Source organism: Acomys russatus, chromosome 14 (assembly GCF_903995435.1).
Source record: "Acomys russatus chromosome 14, mAcoRus1.1, whole genome shotgun sequence".
In the NCBI taxonomy this organism is placed as follows: domain Eukaryota; kingdom Metazoa; phylum Chordata; class Mammalia; order Rodentia; family Muridae; genus Acomys; species Acomys russatus.
Genome location: NC_067150.1, coordinates 14,970,883 through 14,986,569, shown reverse-complemented (window position 1 = coordinate 14,986,569; position 15,687 = coordinate 14,970,883). Strand labels below are relative to the sequence as shown.

General features: G+C 43.6%; 2 protein-coding genes across 2 annotated transcripts; both read right to left on the bottom strand.

The window, feature by feature from the left end:
• Window positions 1-3,580: 3,580 nt before the first annotated feature.
• On the bottom strand, window positions 3,581-5,720 carry LOC127198152 (zinc finger protein 420-like). Its single transcript, XM_051155954.1, has one exon. The coding sequence runs from the start codon at window positions 5,502-5,504 to the stop codon at window positions 3,849-3,851; it is 1,656 nt and encodes a 551-aa protein (XP_051011911.1). The 5' UTR covers window positions 5,505-5,720; the 3' UTR covers window positions 3,581-3,848.
• Window positions 5,721-7,004: 1,284 nt separating this feature from the next.
• Window positions 7,005-15,353, bottom strand: LOC127198749 (zinc finger protein 426-like). The gene is made up of 4 exons (XM_051156792.1): window positions 15,219-15,353; window positions 13,603-13,729; window positions 8,134-8,211; window positions 7,005-7,084 (listed from the first exon to the last, which is right to left on the bottom strand). The coding sequence occupies exons 1-4, from the start codon at window positions 15,351-15,353 to the stop codon at window positions 7,005-7,007; spliced, it is 420 nt and encodes a 139-aa protein (XP_051012749.1).
• Window positions 15,354-15,687: the final 334 nt, after the last annotated feature.

The following is a 15,687-nucleotide window of genomic DNA, read 5'->3' as shown; positions in this document are numbered from 1 at the left end:
CAAACAGTTTGACTTTTCTTGACTGCACAGGTTGAGAACTACTGTTTTAGGTCATCCCTTTGTGCTACCAAGGCCTTGGTGATTAAAGTCAGTGGAAAACAACAATAGCCCTCCAGGCAGGATGACAAAGGGCACAGCCTTGTCAGGAATGAAGATAGGGTCACTCCTCCAGGAAAAAAGACCAAGACTTGTTAAGGAGCTTGCTTGAGGTTGGCGGGACACACACACACACACACACACACACACACACACACACACACACAGAATGGCTAGCCTGGTCTACAGAGTGAGTTGCAGGACAGCCAGGGCTACACTGAGAAACCTTGTCTCAAAAAACCAAACCAAAAACCCAAAACAAACAAACAAACAAAAACCCTAAAAAACCAAAAACCCCAAAAGCATTTGTACAGATACTTTTGTTTTCCTCTCTATCATGTTATGTAACATTAACTAAGACAGTATTAATGTTTATCATATTTAAGTTGAAATACAAAATGCCTCAGGGGGCATTGCCACCTACTCTAAATTTATGTGCTTACAGCTTGTATCCAGAATAGTTATATCATGTTTAGGCAAAATTATGACCTGGTTGTTTTCATTTGGAAATTAACTATTAATTTAAACAACAGACTGAATTAATATGGAACTACCTAAGAATACCGTGGTAGACAGTTGCAATCCTAGCACTTATGGAATAAAATAGGAAGATTACAAGTTTGAAGTCAAGCCAGGTGTGGTGGCAGACAACTTTAATTCCAGCACTCGGGAGGCAGAGGCAGGCGGATCACTGTGAGTTCGAGGCCAGCCTGGTCTACAAAGCAAGCCCAGGACAGCCAAGGCTACACAGAGAAAACCTGTCTCGAAAAACCAAGTTTGAGGTCAGTCTGGCTTACATATGAAGACCCTGCTTATGGGGAAAAACCACCCAAAAACTGATCTGCTGATTTACAGTGTCAGTGCCAGCATTAGAAGCAATGGAGGGGGCTGGGAGTTGGCAGAGGCCTCTGTGAGCTCGAGGCCAGCCTGGTCTACAAAGTGAGGACAGGACAGCCAAGGCTACAAAGAGGGACCCTGTCTCAAAATACTAAAGTGACACAGGTTAAACAGCAAACTCATACCTGTAAAAGAACTATTCCACAGCAGACTCCTTACTATAAATTGACAAAGGTACACAGTCTTACTGCGAAGTTTGATTTGGATCACTGGTACTTTGGCTAGAATATGAATCAAAGAAAGGGCCACTGAGTGGCCCAGCCTTAATGGCTTTACAGGACAAAACCCAAAAATATCCAATCAGAAGTATAGAAATTTGGATCACTGAGACTGAAACCTGCCAGTGCTGACCTTTGGCTAGAGATGGTTTGCAACACAGAGATCAATGTCAGCAGAGCTCACTGTGCTGGCCTTCTAAAGGCATTTCCATTCCCACTGTCTGTAATTCAAAAAGGACAAGTCCCAAAGGCCTATAGTCAGTCTCAGTGTCACCTGACTCAGCAATGCAATCTGACTGTGTTGCCAGTCTGTGGAGTAGATAGGTAAAGAGAAAAAAGAAAATTCAGGGTCTCACTGTTCCTACAGTGTATGATGTTTCAGCAATTTGAATTCTTAGTATAAGACTTTTCTATGGTTGGGAAACAGGCATTTCCCACTTCTGGCTACTCACCCATCCTTATTCACTTACCTCTTTTCGTACTCTCACTTTTATCTGTAAGACCAGTTACAAAAGCGTAACTTTTTTTCTTTTTAAAGATTTATTTATTATTTATACAGTATTCTGTCCATACATGTGCCTGCCCACCACAAGAAGGCACCAGATCTCATTACAGGTGGTTGTGAGCCCCACCATGTGGTTGCTGGGAATTGAACTCAGGACCTTCGGAAGAGCAAGTAGTGCTCTTAGCCTCTGAGCCATCTCTCCAGCCCGAAAGCGTAACTTTTATATGTGCGTGATGCTGGTGGTCAAACCTAGGAGCTCATGCACACCAGGCCACTCTACCACTCAACTATATCCTCAGCTCTGCCAAAGATCTTTGAGCAACTTCAAGAGCTGGACAAAGCTGGGTATGGTATACACACACACACACACACACACACACACACATATATACATATATATATGCACTTTTCTAAGATTTATTATTTATACAGTATTCTGCCCACATGTGTGCCTGCAGGCCAGAAGAGGCACCAGATCTCATTATAAATTGTTGTGAGCCACCATGTGGTTGCTGGGAATTGAACTCAGGACCTTTGGAAGAACAGACAGTGCTCTTAACCTCTGAGCCATCTCTCCAGCCCGGTATTCATACCTTTAACCTTAGCATCCAGGAGGCAAAGGCAAAGAGATTCCTACAAGTTGGAGGCCAGTACTGGGTACATAGTGAGTTCTAGGACAGCCAGAGCAACACAGTGAGGAAGAGACAGAAGAAAAAAAAAAAAAAATGATAAAGATAAAAAAGAAAAAGGAGGTGGGCACGGCGGCTCATGCCTGTAATCCCAACACTGAGAAGCTGAGACAGAACTATCACATGCGTGAGGTTGCCAAGGGCTGCACAGTGAGTTGTAGGCTAATTTTGGCCTACAGAATGAGACCTTATCTCACCCCCAAAAGAACTGTATTAAACCCTAAACTTGGCTGCTGCTATCTGCTGCAGTTGGATCCTGTGTAAAGCATGGCAACTGGAGAATACATACTATTGAGACAGGCTGTGAGGGTACGGGCTCAGCTCTAGGGTAGAACACATGCTTAATATATAAGGTCATACTTTAACCTCCAGGCAACAAATTTATCAGTTAATATTCCGGAAGTTCCCTTTTTTTGCTTGGAGCAATCTGGAAGGCACAATATCTCAGTGGGCACAGTGTTGTTACATAGGATAAGTAGACATCATTTTAGAAACAATTAGGGCAGAATCACACGTTTTCAAAATAAACACTCCAACAGGGACTGAGGATGTAGCTAGCAGAGTGCCTAGCGTGCCCAAAGCCCTGGCTTCCCGGCACTAAAAACCGGATGTGGTTCAGAAGGATCAAGGAGTTCAAGGGCATCCTCTGTTACAGAGTTTGAGCCCAACTTGGGCTGCTGCAAACAGCAATAAAGAAATCAGAAGGCCAATTTCTGTCAGCATGTATTTCAAAATGTGGCCATAGCTGTCGTATACTCAGCATTTATTCTCTCTCTATTTTTTTTTTTTTTTTTTTTTTTTTTGGTTTTTCGAGACAGGGTTTCTCTGTGTAGCCTTGGCCATCCTGGACTCACTTTGTAGACCAGGCTGGCCTCAAACTCACAGCAATCCGCCTGCCTCTGCCTCCCGAGTGCTGGGATTAAAGGCGTGTGCCACCACGCCCAGCTTATTTTCTCTTGACCATAAATCGCCACGTTTATTAAACATTGAAGAACAATCTGTAGAAAGCAATGACTTTGCAACCTTCCTTACTTTCATCATCTCCAGAGGTCACAGGGAATGTAAAGTACTGAGCAGAGCGACAGCTTTCCCGCATTATGAACAGTTTCTCCATCTCACAATCCTGTGTACCGAACAACTCCTCAGGATGTAGGGCTTTCATATTTGTCACATTACACGGTTCCAAGGCGAGCTCATGGATTAGTGCACTTTGATGACATTCCAATGGCTCACACAGGTTTCTTGATCACGGGCATCTTGAGAACAAGAGAGCTTTTATGTCTCTCAAGTAAGCTGGTTTGAAGGTTAACCCACATTTCTTACATTAATAAGGCTTCTCAGCAGTGCAAAATCCACTATGATGATCAAGATGTACAGAATTCTTGAAGGACTTTCAAAATTTTTCCCATTCAAAGGGTTTCCATTCAGATTGATTTACTAAGTTCAGTTAGTTGATAAAACTTGTAGTTTTCCCCCACATTCCTGATACTTAGAGGAAACCTCTCTATCATGAACTCGGACATGGTGATAGAGGGTTAAGGATGTTGTGAAGGCTTTCCCACATTCCTTACATTTGTAGGGCTTCGCGCCAGCATGAGTCTTTACATGTTCAGCGAGGCTAGAGGGGACAGTGAAGTCTTTTCCGCAGTACTTACACTTATAGGGTTTTATCCCAGTGTGAATTCGGATGTGCTTATTAAGGCAAGAGAAATTCCCAAAGAGTTTTCCACACACCTTACATTCAAAGGGCTTTTCCCTCATGTGGGTTTTTACATGTTCAGTCAGTAGGTAACACCTTTTGTAAGCTTTCCCACACTCCTTACATTCATAGGGTCTCTCTCCAGTGTGAATCCTCTTATGGACAATCAGACATGAGGCTGTAGTGAAGGCTTTCCCACACTCCTTACATTTATAGGGTTTCTCTCCACTGTGTGTTCTTTTATGTTCAGTGAGACTTGAAGAAACAGTGAAGTCTTTGTAAGGTTTGAGTCCAGCGTGACGACGAATGTGTTTATTACGGCATGCAGAACTTCTAAAAGACTTTCCACATACCCTGCAATCAAAGGGTTTCTCCACCATATGAGTTTTTAAATGTTCGTTCAATAGGGAACACCTTTTGTAGGTTTTTCCACATTCCCTACACTTGTAAGGTTTCTCCGCACTGTGAGTCCTTACATGTTTCTGTAGGTAGGAAGAAGTGTTGAAGGCTTTCCCACACTTATCACATTTATAGTGTTTGTCTCTAGTATGTGTTCTTAGATGGTTACGAAGGTTAGGAGATGCGTGAAAAGCTTTCCCACATTCCTTACATTTATAGGGCTTCTCGCCAGTATGAATTCTTAAATGGTCAGTCATGTTTGAAGAAAGAGTGAAGGACCTCCCACATAACTTACACACATAGGGCTTCTGTACAGCATGTGTTTGTACGTGTGTAGAAAGTCCTGAGCGCTTAGTGAAAGCTTTTCCACAGTCCTTACATTTATAGGGCTTCTCTCCAGTATGAATTCTGAAATGTTCAGTTAGACTTGAAGAAGTAGTTAAGGATTTCTTACATATTTTACATTCATAGGAAAGTTTCTTCCCAGTGTGGGTTCGCATGTGACTATTAAGATGTGAAGAATACCCAAAGACCTTTCCACAAATCTTACATTCATAGGGCTTCTCCCCAGTGTGGGATCGCATGTGACTGTTAAGATTTGAAGAATAGCCAAAGACTTTCCCACAAATACTGCATTCATAGACTTTTATGGTGTACATTTGAATAGGCATAGCTCCACTTGTGGAACATGTAAAATCTCCTGCAAATTGAGTCAATTCACAGAACCTTTCTCCATTATAGATTCTCATCTGTACCTTAAAATATGACTTATTAAGGAAGTCAGTGCTTTCAACAGATTTGTCCCGAAAGCCTGTTTTCTGGGGAGTAAAGTCTCCTGCACATTGATTCAACACAGAAAGCTGCTGCCTCGTAGATGCTTCCTTATGCACAGTGGGAATGTGTTTTCCATATTGGATGGAGTCACAGGTGTCCCTTGAGTTTTCAGTTTCCAAATGCCTCTTAAAATATGAATGCTCTCTGAAGATATTTTTATGCTGCATATAATCACACAGTTCCCAGGCACTGGGGCTTCCTGCCTGTTGATAAAAGAATAAATATAATTGATGGATTGTTCAAAATTAAGGTTTTCAACCACCATGAAGACAGAAATGTAGTTATCACATGTATACAAATTCTGCTGCTTTTCTTCCAATGAAGAGACCTTAATGCAAAATCATCTATCATCTGTTCTGACTTTGAAATCACTCTAAGACCCTCAAAACAGAGTTACATATGTAGGGATGCATATATGTGGAAATTCTGAAGCCCAAACACTTAAGCAAGGATTGGGGTACCCCAAATCTACCACATTCAGAATATCCATCAAAGAGGATTCTCCTGCAAAGGAGAATGTAATTTCTCTTAAACATTTCTCATTTACACTATGTTTCTACAGATGAATTCTTAATTCTTTCAGGTTTTTTTAGTTGTTTTTTTCAAGACAGGGTTTCTCTGGGTAGCCTTGGGTGTCCTGGACTTGCTTTATAGACCAGGCTGGTCTCAAACTCACAGAGATCTGCCTGCCTCTCTGAGTGCTGGGATTACAGGTGTGCGGCACCACGTCCGAGAGCCAGAAAGGCAGCTTATCAGGTAAAGTGAGTGCTATGCAAACCTGACAACAGATGATCAATACCCCCAAAACAGACAGAGGTAGGATAAGTCTGTAACCCCAGCACTACTACTGTGAGTAGGAAGGCAGAGAAGTAAAAGCTTACGCAGTAGCAGACACAAGAGACAACACCTCAACCTTGATTAAAGGAGAGAACCAACTCTCGAAAGCTCTCCTGCCTCCCACAAGACAGCCATGACATGATTATCTTCTGGTAATTGTGCACCAGTGTGCACATGTGTATGTGTGTGTGCACGTGCGCATCCCCCCAACATAAATAAAACACAGATAAATTAACTGCTTTAAAAAATTCAATGTCTAGGGGCTGGAGAGATGGCTCAGAGGTTAAGAGCACTGACTGCTCTTCTAGAGGTCCTGAGTTCAACTCTCAGCAACCACACAGCGGCTCGCAACCATCTATAATGTGATCTAATGCCCTCTTTCGATGTGCAGGTAGGTGTACATACAGGCAGAGCACTGCATACATAATAAATAAACAACAAAATTCAATATCTAATTATACATGTGGAAATGTATCCTGTCAGAACTTTGAAGGACTTGGTTTTATGATGGGTTCCAAATTGTCACACTGAGGGTTTGTGTTTTAAAATGTTGCTCCCTCTACTCACACTATTCTAAGTGAATGCTACTGATTTTATTTTATTTTATTTTTTATTTTTTGTTTTTTTGTTTGTTTGTTTGTTTTTGAGACAAGGTTTCTCTGTGTAGCCTTGGCTGTCCTAGACTCGCTTTGTAGACCAGGCTGGTCTCGCACTCACAGTGATCCGCATGCCTCTGCCTCCCGAGTGCTGGGATTAAAGGTGTGTGCCACCACGCCCGGCTGCTACTGATTTTCTACAGTGGAGTTTATAGTTTTTTCAGAGTGTGGAAACTAATAAACATCCTTAGTTAAACTTACCATTTGCACCATATTGGAAGTTTCTTCCTTCAATGTATTTTGCATTTCCCATTCTAAAAAAAAGGCATAAAAAGAAAACAAAATCATAACTTAGAAAAGAGAGGCATGGGCTGGGTGTGGTGGTGCACACTTTTAATCCCAGCACGTGGTAGGCAGAGACTTGAAGTCACAGAGATCCACCTGCCTCTGCCTCCCAAATGCTGGGATTAAAGGCGTGTGCCACCATTACCCGGCTCAGCCAGTGCTCTTAACCACTGAACTCTCTAGCCCCTCTTTTCTCTTTCTTCCACTGCCCATCCCCCCTCTATATAGCCCTGGATGTCCTGGAACTGAGTCTGCAGACCATGCTGGCCTCAAACTTAAGAGATGCTGCCTCCCTCTGCTTCTTGAGTGGTGGGATTAAAGGAGCGTGTCCCCACGGGCCAGCTACAAACTGCTCTTTAAAAGTGAAAACTGAGCTGGGCGGTGGTGGCGCACGCCTTTAATCCCAGCACTTGGGAGGCAGAGGCAGGCGTATCGCTGTAATTCGAGGCCAGCCTGGTCTACAAAGTGAGTCCAAGACAGCCAAGGCTACACAGAGAAACCTTGTCTCGAAAAACCAAAAAAAAAAAGGAAAAGTAAAAACTGATGGTAAATAACAATATTATCAAGGATGATGACGAGGAAAATCTTCACATAGCATAGGCCAAACATATAAAAAGAAACATAATAGGCCATTTTGTAGCATCACAGAAAAAGTCTGGGCAAATTGTAAGAAATCCAGAATTCCTTCTGAGATAAAGGGCTGGAAGTTTCAGAGGTCAAGTGGAGCTTTGAAAGTTTCATTATAAGATTGGAGATATAACTTAGTAGCAAGAGCGGTTGCCTAAACAAGCTCAAGGTTCAATCCCCAATACTGAAAATAAAGAAACAAAACAGCCAAGGCACACCAACAACCCCAGCACCCAGAAGGTAAAGGCAGAAATATTGTGGGGGCCAGCCTGGACTACATAGTGAGGCCCTGAATCAAAGCGGAAGAACTGCCCCGCCCTCAAAAAAACCTTTATCTTATTTCCAAACTTAAGGAACTCCCAGAAGACAATTGTTTTCCATGAATACTCACCCTGAAAGCCTCTTTCCACAGTCTGCAAATCTTCTTTCTCCAACCAGAAGATCAGATTGGGTTTGATGACCTCACAGCCTACACACAGGGGAAAAAATGTATTTATGGAGGTGGCTCATGACAGAAAAAAAAGTAACGAAAAATTTAGGACACTCTCCCTCCCTCCCTTTGTGTGTGTATGTGTACGCGTGTCAGGTGGCTTGTTTGACTACTCTCCACCTTTTACACTGAGGCCGGGTTCCTTGCTGCACCCAGAGCTCGTCACTTCAGCCAGTGCAGCTCGCCCATTTTCCAGGGGATCTTCTGTCTCTATCTTCTGAGTGATTAGCGTTACAAGCAGCCACTGTGCCTGCTTACTTTTCACCTGGGTGTTGGGGATCTAAACTGTGGTCTTCATGATGGTACAGCCAAATGCTTGATCCACTGAGCCATCTGCCTAGCTCTACAGCATGTTTTCTAAGACACAGGCTCTCACTGGTCCTGGTTAAGACTAGGTTGGCTAACCAGTGAACCCCTCCTAAGCACAGGGATTGCAAGTGCATGCCAGCAATCCACTTTTTTTTTTTTTCCCAGTTCCAAACGGTCTTACTATGTAGCTCTGGTTGGCCTAGAATTCATTATGTAGATCAGGCTGGCCTCAAACTCCGAGCCCCTGACTCTGCCTCACAAGTACTGGGATAAAAGGCACGAATCACTACACTCTCCACAGCGTCACCACAAGTTTTTGAGACACACACACACACACTGTACCTGGAGCTCACTGATTCAGCTGGACTAACCAAGGAGGCCCCTGGGAGCCCCCAGCTCCCCTCCCACTCCAGGAACTTCAGGTACAACTGCTACACCTGACTTTTTAAAAAGTAGTACTGAGGATCTGAACTCAGAAACTCATGCTTGCCTGTGAAGCACTTTACCAAATGAAGCACCTCACCCCAATTTTTCCTTACTAATTTATAAGATTTATTCATTTTATTTTATGTATTTTTACCTACATGTCCGTATGCATATTCACCATGTGTGTACTTGGTGCCAGAGGTCAGAAGAGGGCACAGGATGCCCCTGGACTATAGTTACATATGCCTGTAAATCACCATGTTGGTGCTGGGAATTGAAACAAGGTCTTCTGCAAAAGCAACAAGCGCTCTGAACCTCTAAGCCAGCTCTCCAACCAATAATAATAATAATAACAGCTATTTTATGGATATGGTTGTTTTGCTTGCATATATGCATGCAGGCCCTTGGAGGCCAGAAGAGGGCATTGGATCCCTTGGAACTGGAGTTACATGAAAGCTGAACTCTGGTCCTTTGGAAGAGCAACCAGTGAGAGCTCTTACCTGCTAAGCCATCTCTTCAGCTCTACTCCCTGTTTTTTAAAGATTTTTTTTTTTTTTTTTTTTCTGGGCAGTAGTGGTATATGGCTTTAGTCTCAGCACTTGGGAGGCAGAGGAGGCAGGCAGATCTCTGAGTTCAAGGCCAGCCTGGTCTACAGAGTGAGCGCCAGGACATCCGGGGCTAAATAAAGAAACCCTGTTTTGAAAAACAAAAACAAGTTCAATTCCCAGCACCCACAGACAACTGTCTGTAACTCCAGTTCCAGGGATTCTGACACCCTCATACCGGTGCACACAGAATAAAATTGAATAAATTACATACATGTGTATGTGTCTGTTTATGTGTGTGCACCTGTGTGCAAGTGCCCTTAGAGGCCAGAAAAAGTCATCAGATCCCTAAGAGTTAGAGTTACAGGTGGTTGTGAGGCGCCCAATGTGGGTGCTGGGAACTGAAAAAGGAGCAAGTGTTGTTAAGGAGTCACTATTCTAGCTTCTGTTTCGCTTTGTTTTTTCTTGTTGTTTGAGATAGAATCTTGAATATGTAGTCCAGGTTAACCAGCCCTCCTGTCTGAGCTCCCAAAGTGCTGGGAGTAAAGGCGTTTGTCACTGCTCCCAGCACTGAAGAGCCATGCTTCTAAAGAACGCACAGGCAATGTTTCGAAAGGACTAAGCATATAGACTAAGCACTTTTTTCTGAACCCCCATATATTTATCTCTGAACCCTAAAACCCAAATTAAGGCTCATGCACATATTAGCAAAACACTAACACTTAGAATCAAACAGAAAAGAAAGTGAAGCAAAGACATTTGTTCTAGGAAAAAAGCTACACTAATATCTTACAATATATGAGATTAGTCAGAATGTCTCGTTAAAATTTGGATGCTAGGAGCTGAGTGTGGTGATGCAAGCCTTTAATCTCAGCACTCAGGAGGTAAACGTGAATGCATCTCTGTGAATTCACTCCAAGCCTTGTCTACATAAAGAGAATGTCAGGATAACCAGAGCCACAGTGAGATCCCTGCCTCAATAAATAAATAAATAAACAAACAAATATATAAATAAACAAACAAATAAATAAATAAATAAAAAAGGAAGAGGAGGAGGAGGAGGGCTGGAGAGGTGGCTCAGAGACCAAGGGCAGTGACTGCTCTTTGAGAGGTCTTGAGTTCAATTCGCAGCAACCACATGGTGGCTCACAACCATCTATAATGTGATCTGATGCCTTCTTCTGGCCTGCAGGTGTGCATACAAACAGAGCACTGTATATATAAAATGAATAAATAAATCTTTAAAAAAAAAAACTCCTAAAAAAATTAGTAAAGCTTTGATGCTAGGGGTAAGGGATGAGGCAGTGTAGTAAGGCACTTGCCTAGCATGTGCAAGGCCTACGTTTAATCTCCAGATCTGCAGAAACAAACAAAAAATGAGATGAGAATGTACCTAGATTTTTTTTTTTTTTAGATTTTCTTATTCAATAAATCAAAGGAGGAAATGGATGATTTACATTCCCAATAGGGTGAGAGCACCAATATTGGACCACATTTTTGTTTTTTGTTTTTGTTTTGTTTTGTTTTGGAGACAGGGTCTCTCTGTGTGGCCTGGCTGTCCTGGACTGACTTTGTAGACCAGGCTGGCTTCGAATTCACAGCGATCCACCTGCCTTTGCCTCCCGAGTGCTGGGATTAAAGGCGTGCACCACCACGCCCAGTTTGGACCACAGTTTGATGACCAGGTTATTACATTAAAACTTACAAGGAGGCTGGTGAGATGGCTCAGTGGATAAAAGCATTTGCTGTGCAAGCCTGAGGACCTGAGTTCAATTCCTGGAATCCACATTTGCAGGAGAGATTAAACAGTTTCCTTTGACTTCCACATGTTCACTGCGGCACATGTGTGTCCATGCTTACACACACACCATGCACTCTTACAATTACAAAAAGAAAACCAACCAAACAAAAGACACCCAATAGAGGATGGGGAGAAGGCTCGATAGATAAAGCATCTGTTGCACCAGCATGAAAACCTGAGTTTAAATCCTCACACACAGTAACACAAGCACCTGTAATCCCAGTACTCTTGTGAAGAGATAGGAGGCAGAGATAGGGGAATCCCCAGAAACGTATAGGCCAGCAAGCCTGAGATATGTAGCAGACATACAACAAAGAAATCCTGTCTAAGGGAAACTGAGGACTGACATCAGACACGCACACGCACACGCACACGCACACACTACAGAGGTTACCTCATACCCCTAAAATCAGTTTCTACAGGTCAAGGAATTTACTATCAACTGGAAACCAAAAATATTATACAGAAAATTCCAGAAATAATTTCTAAGCTTGCCCTATCTATCTATCTATCTATCTATCTATCTATCTATCTATCTATCTATCTATCTACCTATCTACCTATCCATCTATCTATCTATCTACCATTGGTATTTTGAGTCAGGGTTTCTCTATGTAACAGCCCTGGCTGTTCTGGAACTTACTCTATAGACCATGCTGGCCTTGAACTCAGAGATCCACCTGCCTCCGTCTGCTGAGTGCTGGGATTAAAGGCATGTGCCACTACTGCTAGGCTAATTTCTAAGTTTTAAACTGCATGATTCTTTAAGTAGCTGAAGAAAGGTCACAGCTTCCTCCTCTACCTAGCCTGGGTGAAGTCACCCCTTTGCCCATTAGACCCACTCTGTATGCATCCTCACATTAGTTACTCATTTTCTTTCTCACTCAAACCACACTACAGCAACACTTGTGTTCAAGTAGCCCTTTCTGTACTTAATAACTGCCCCAAACAGTGAGTACTGATGCTGCCAACTTTGTTAGGCCAGAGAAGACAAAGAAGCACTTCATTTATATAAAAAAAAAAAAAAAAAATTGAAAGTTTTCAAGCCGAGTATGGCAGCACACACCTGTAATCACAGCATTTGAAAGACAGGACGACAGTGAGCTCGAGGTCAGCTTGGGTTATAGAGGAAGGTCCAATTTTCATGAAATGAAATAAAATGGAAAGTTCTTAGCTTAATAAAGACAAAAACTTATGCTGAACTAGCTAGTACCTTAGCATTGACAGTAAGAATGATTCTTGAGCAAAGTGTGGTGGTATAAACCTTTACTCTCAGCACTTGGGCCAGAGGCAGGCAAGTGGCTCTCTGAGAGTTCGAGAGCCAGCCTGGTTTATACACCAAGTTCTAGGCCAGTCAGGCTCCTAAAGGAAAAAAGAACGAAAGAAAGAAAAAAGAATGGGGGCTGGAGAGATGGCTCAGCGGTTAAGAACACTGACCTCTCCTCCAGAGGTCCCGAGTTCAATTCCCAGCAACCACATGATGGCTCACAACCATCTCTAATGAGATCTAATGCGCACTGTGTACATAATAAATAAATCTTTTTAAAAAAAGAAAAAAGGATGGGGTGGAGTGCTGGAGAGATGGCTCAGCACTTAGAAGCAGTTGCTACCTTTGCAGAAGACCAAAGTTCAAGTCCCAGCATCCCACAGCATCTCACAACTGTCTGTAACTCCAGTCCAGGGAATCCAATGCCCTTCTCTGACCTCCTTGGGCAATGAACGCCTAAGATATATTTTCATACACATAAAATAAAAATAAATCTTAAAAAGAAAGATTCTTGTTTTGCCCCCCTACCCCCCCGCCCCAATTTCCTTTCTATTTATTTATTTATTTTGCAGCTGGTTACATAGCCCACACTGGCCTTGAAACCATGTAGTCTAAGTTGGCCTCGAACTCTAGGCAATCCTCCTGCCTCAACCTCTCAAATGCTGGGGTTACAGAAGGACCCCATCATACCTGGTCTAAAGAATGAGTTCCAGCACAGTGAAACCCCATCTCGGAAACACACGCCTCCCAAACACAACACATCTCTCTCTCTCTCTCTCTTTTTTTTTTTTTTTTTCGAGACAGGGTTTCTCTGTGTAGCATTGGTTGTCCTAGACTTGCTTTTGTAGACCAGGCTGGCCTTGAACTCACAGTGATCTGCCTGCCTCTGTCTCCCAAGTGCTGGGTACAACACATCTCTTTACTTCTTAGTATATTCAGAACGAGGCTGCCAATTCCCCGGTATGCCCAGGATATGCCACACCTCTCTCCCTAAGACACCAGAGAGGCAATGGCCGTCTTACCTGCTGAGAACAGGTTCTGGTAGTTCTCCAGCATCATCTCCCTGTAGAGGCCTCTCTGAGTTTGATCCAGTATAACCCACTCCTCTTGGGTGAAGTACACAGCCACATCATCAAAGGTCACCAAGTCCTAAATCACATGCATGTCAGCCTAAGTAACAAGTCACCAATGTTCACTATAGATGAAGACGGGAAACCCAACACTTGTTAGAGACCTGAGAGCTTCCCCAGTCTGCCTCAGGGACTGGTGGTCTAGGAGATCTCCCTGTCCACAGGCACTGTCCATTTCCTATGGATACATAGCTTCTGTGACTCTTGTCACAGCTAAACAAATAGTCCTTCTATTCCCCTAATATTCCTGAGCACGTCACATATACTTGACAAACAGGGCTCGATAAAATCTTATGTGGGAGATACAACTTAGTGGCAGAGTGCTTGTCTAGCATATTCAAGACCTTAGGTTCAATTCCAAGCACAGAAAGAAAACACACCCCCAGTCCACTCCCCCGCCCCCCCCCCCCCCCCCCCCCCCCCCCCCCCCCCACCACATACTCCTTGGCCCCTCAGCTCCTGTGGGTGAGCTAGCCCTGAGGGCATGAGAACAGAAAAGAGCCAGACACCTTGCCTAGGCAGCACAGTAGAGCCGGTCCTGGTAGTGTGAGCATAGGCGAGCCTGCCCAGAGGGCCGCTCTTTGCTGGCTGCTGCATGGGTGAGCTAGTTGGGGCAGTGCTGGAAAGCTGGCCCTGGTGGTGTGGGTGTGCGTGTGGGTGTGGGAGAGCTGGTGTGCTGACCCCTCAGCTACCACCAAGGCCCAGATGCAGGGCTTTGAGTTGATCCACCCCATCCATGAACTGCTGGAGCTTGTGAAGGGCCTGTCCTGCAGATCCACAGCAGTAGGATCGCCATAGCACAGGACAACAAGACACCTGGGAGGAGTCCTGGTGAGACTCCAGTATCGATAATGTAGCAAAAGCCAGAGGCCTTGAACCAGACCTCATTAGCAGTGAACATTGGCAAGTAAATACGTGTGGACAAAAGGGCGTACTGTGGGACACACTGTGGTACACTACAGCTTCCATGACGAAATGTTTTTATTTTTTTTAATTTTCTTTTGGAGGAAGGTTGCAAAGGTGGATATGAAGGAACCAGATGTGTGGGATTAAGGTGAATGATGTAAAATTCACAAGGAATCAATATAAAGTTAACAAAAACAAAAACAAAACAAAAAAATAAGAAAGAAAGAAAGATTTGAGCCAGGCATGGTGGCGCACACCTGTAATCCCAGCACTCGTGGAGGCAGAGGCAGGTGGATCTTTTTGAGTCTGAGGCAGCCTGGTCCTCAAAGCAAGTCTAGCTTTCCACCTTAAAATTCTGTCAGAATATTTGGCAAAATAGCAAACACACCTGGGTTACCACGAGTATCAGCATTAATCAGTAGTTACTGAGATTCTGAGCGGAATTTCAGATAACGTCTCACCAGCAAGTGTGGTGAAATTCAACTTCGGAATCGGTCTTAATATCCTGGCTCTCTGACGGAGTACAGTCACATCTACCTAGACAGAGGCATTTCTACCTGGTGCAGGCACACTTGGCATCTTGCGACACAGTCTCTACCTACCTGATAACACTCTCTCAGGCTGTGCGCCCCCATGTTCTCTGCCTTTTTCCTTTCCTCGAGGCAGACGGGGTCAATAGAAAGAAGAGCACCTGGAAGAAAGAGAAGGTATAAGAACTCAACGGTTGCCATCGTCATCGTCACCCTTCTCCAGTGTCATCTACCCTAGTGTCAAACCCTACAGCCCTGTCTACTTGAGAAAAAAATCAGATACACACATGATTTTTAAAAATACTTTTATGACCGGGCATGGTGCAACATGCCTTTAATCCCAGCACTCAGGAGGCAGAGGCAGGAGGATCACTGTGAGTTCGAGGTCAGCCTGGTCTACAAAGCGAGTCCAGGACAGCCAAGGCTACACAGAGAAACTCTGTCTCAAAAAACAAAAAACAAAAAAACAACAACAACAAAAAACCTTTTAGGATTGGAGCGATGGCCCATTGGTTAAAAGCACTTGCTGTTTTTGCAGAGG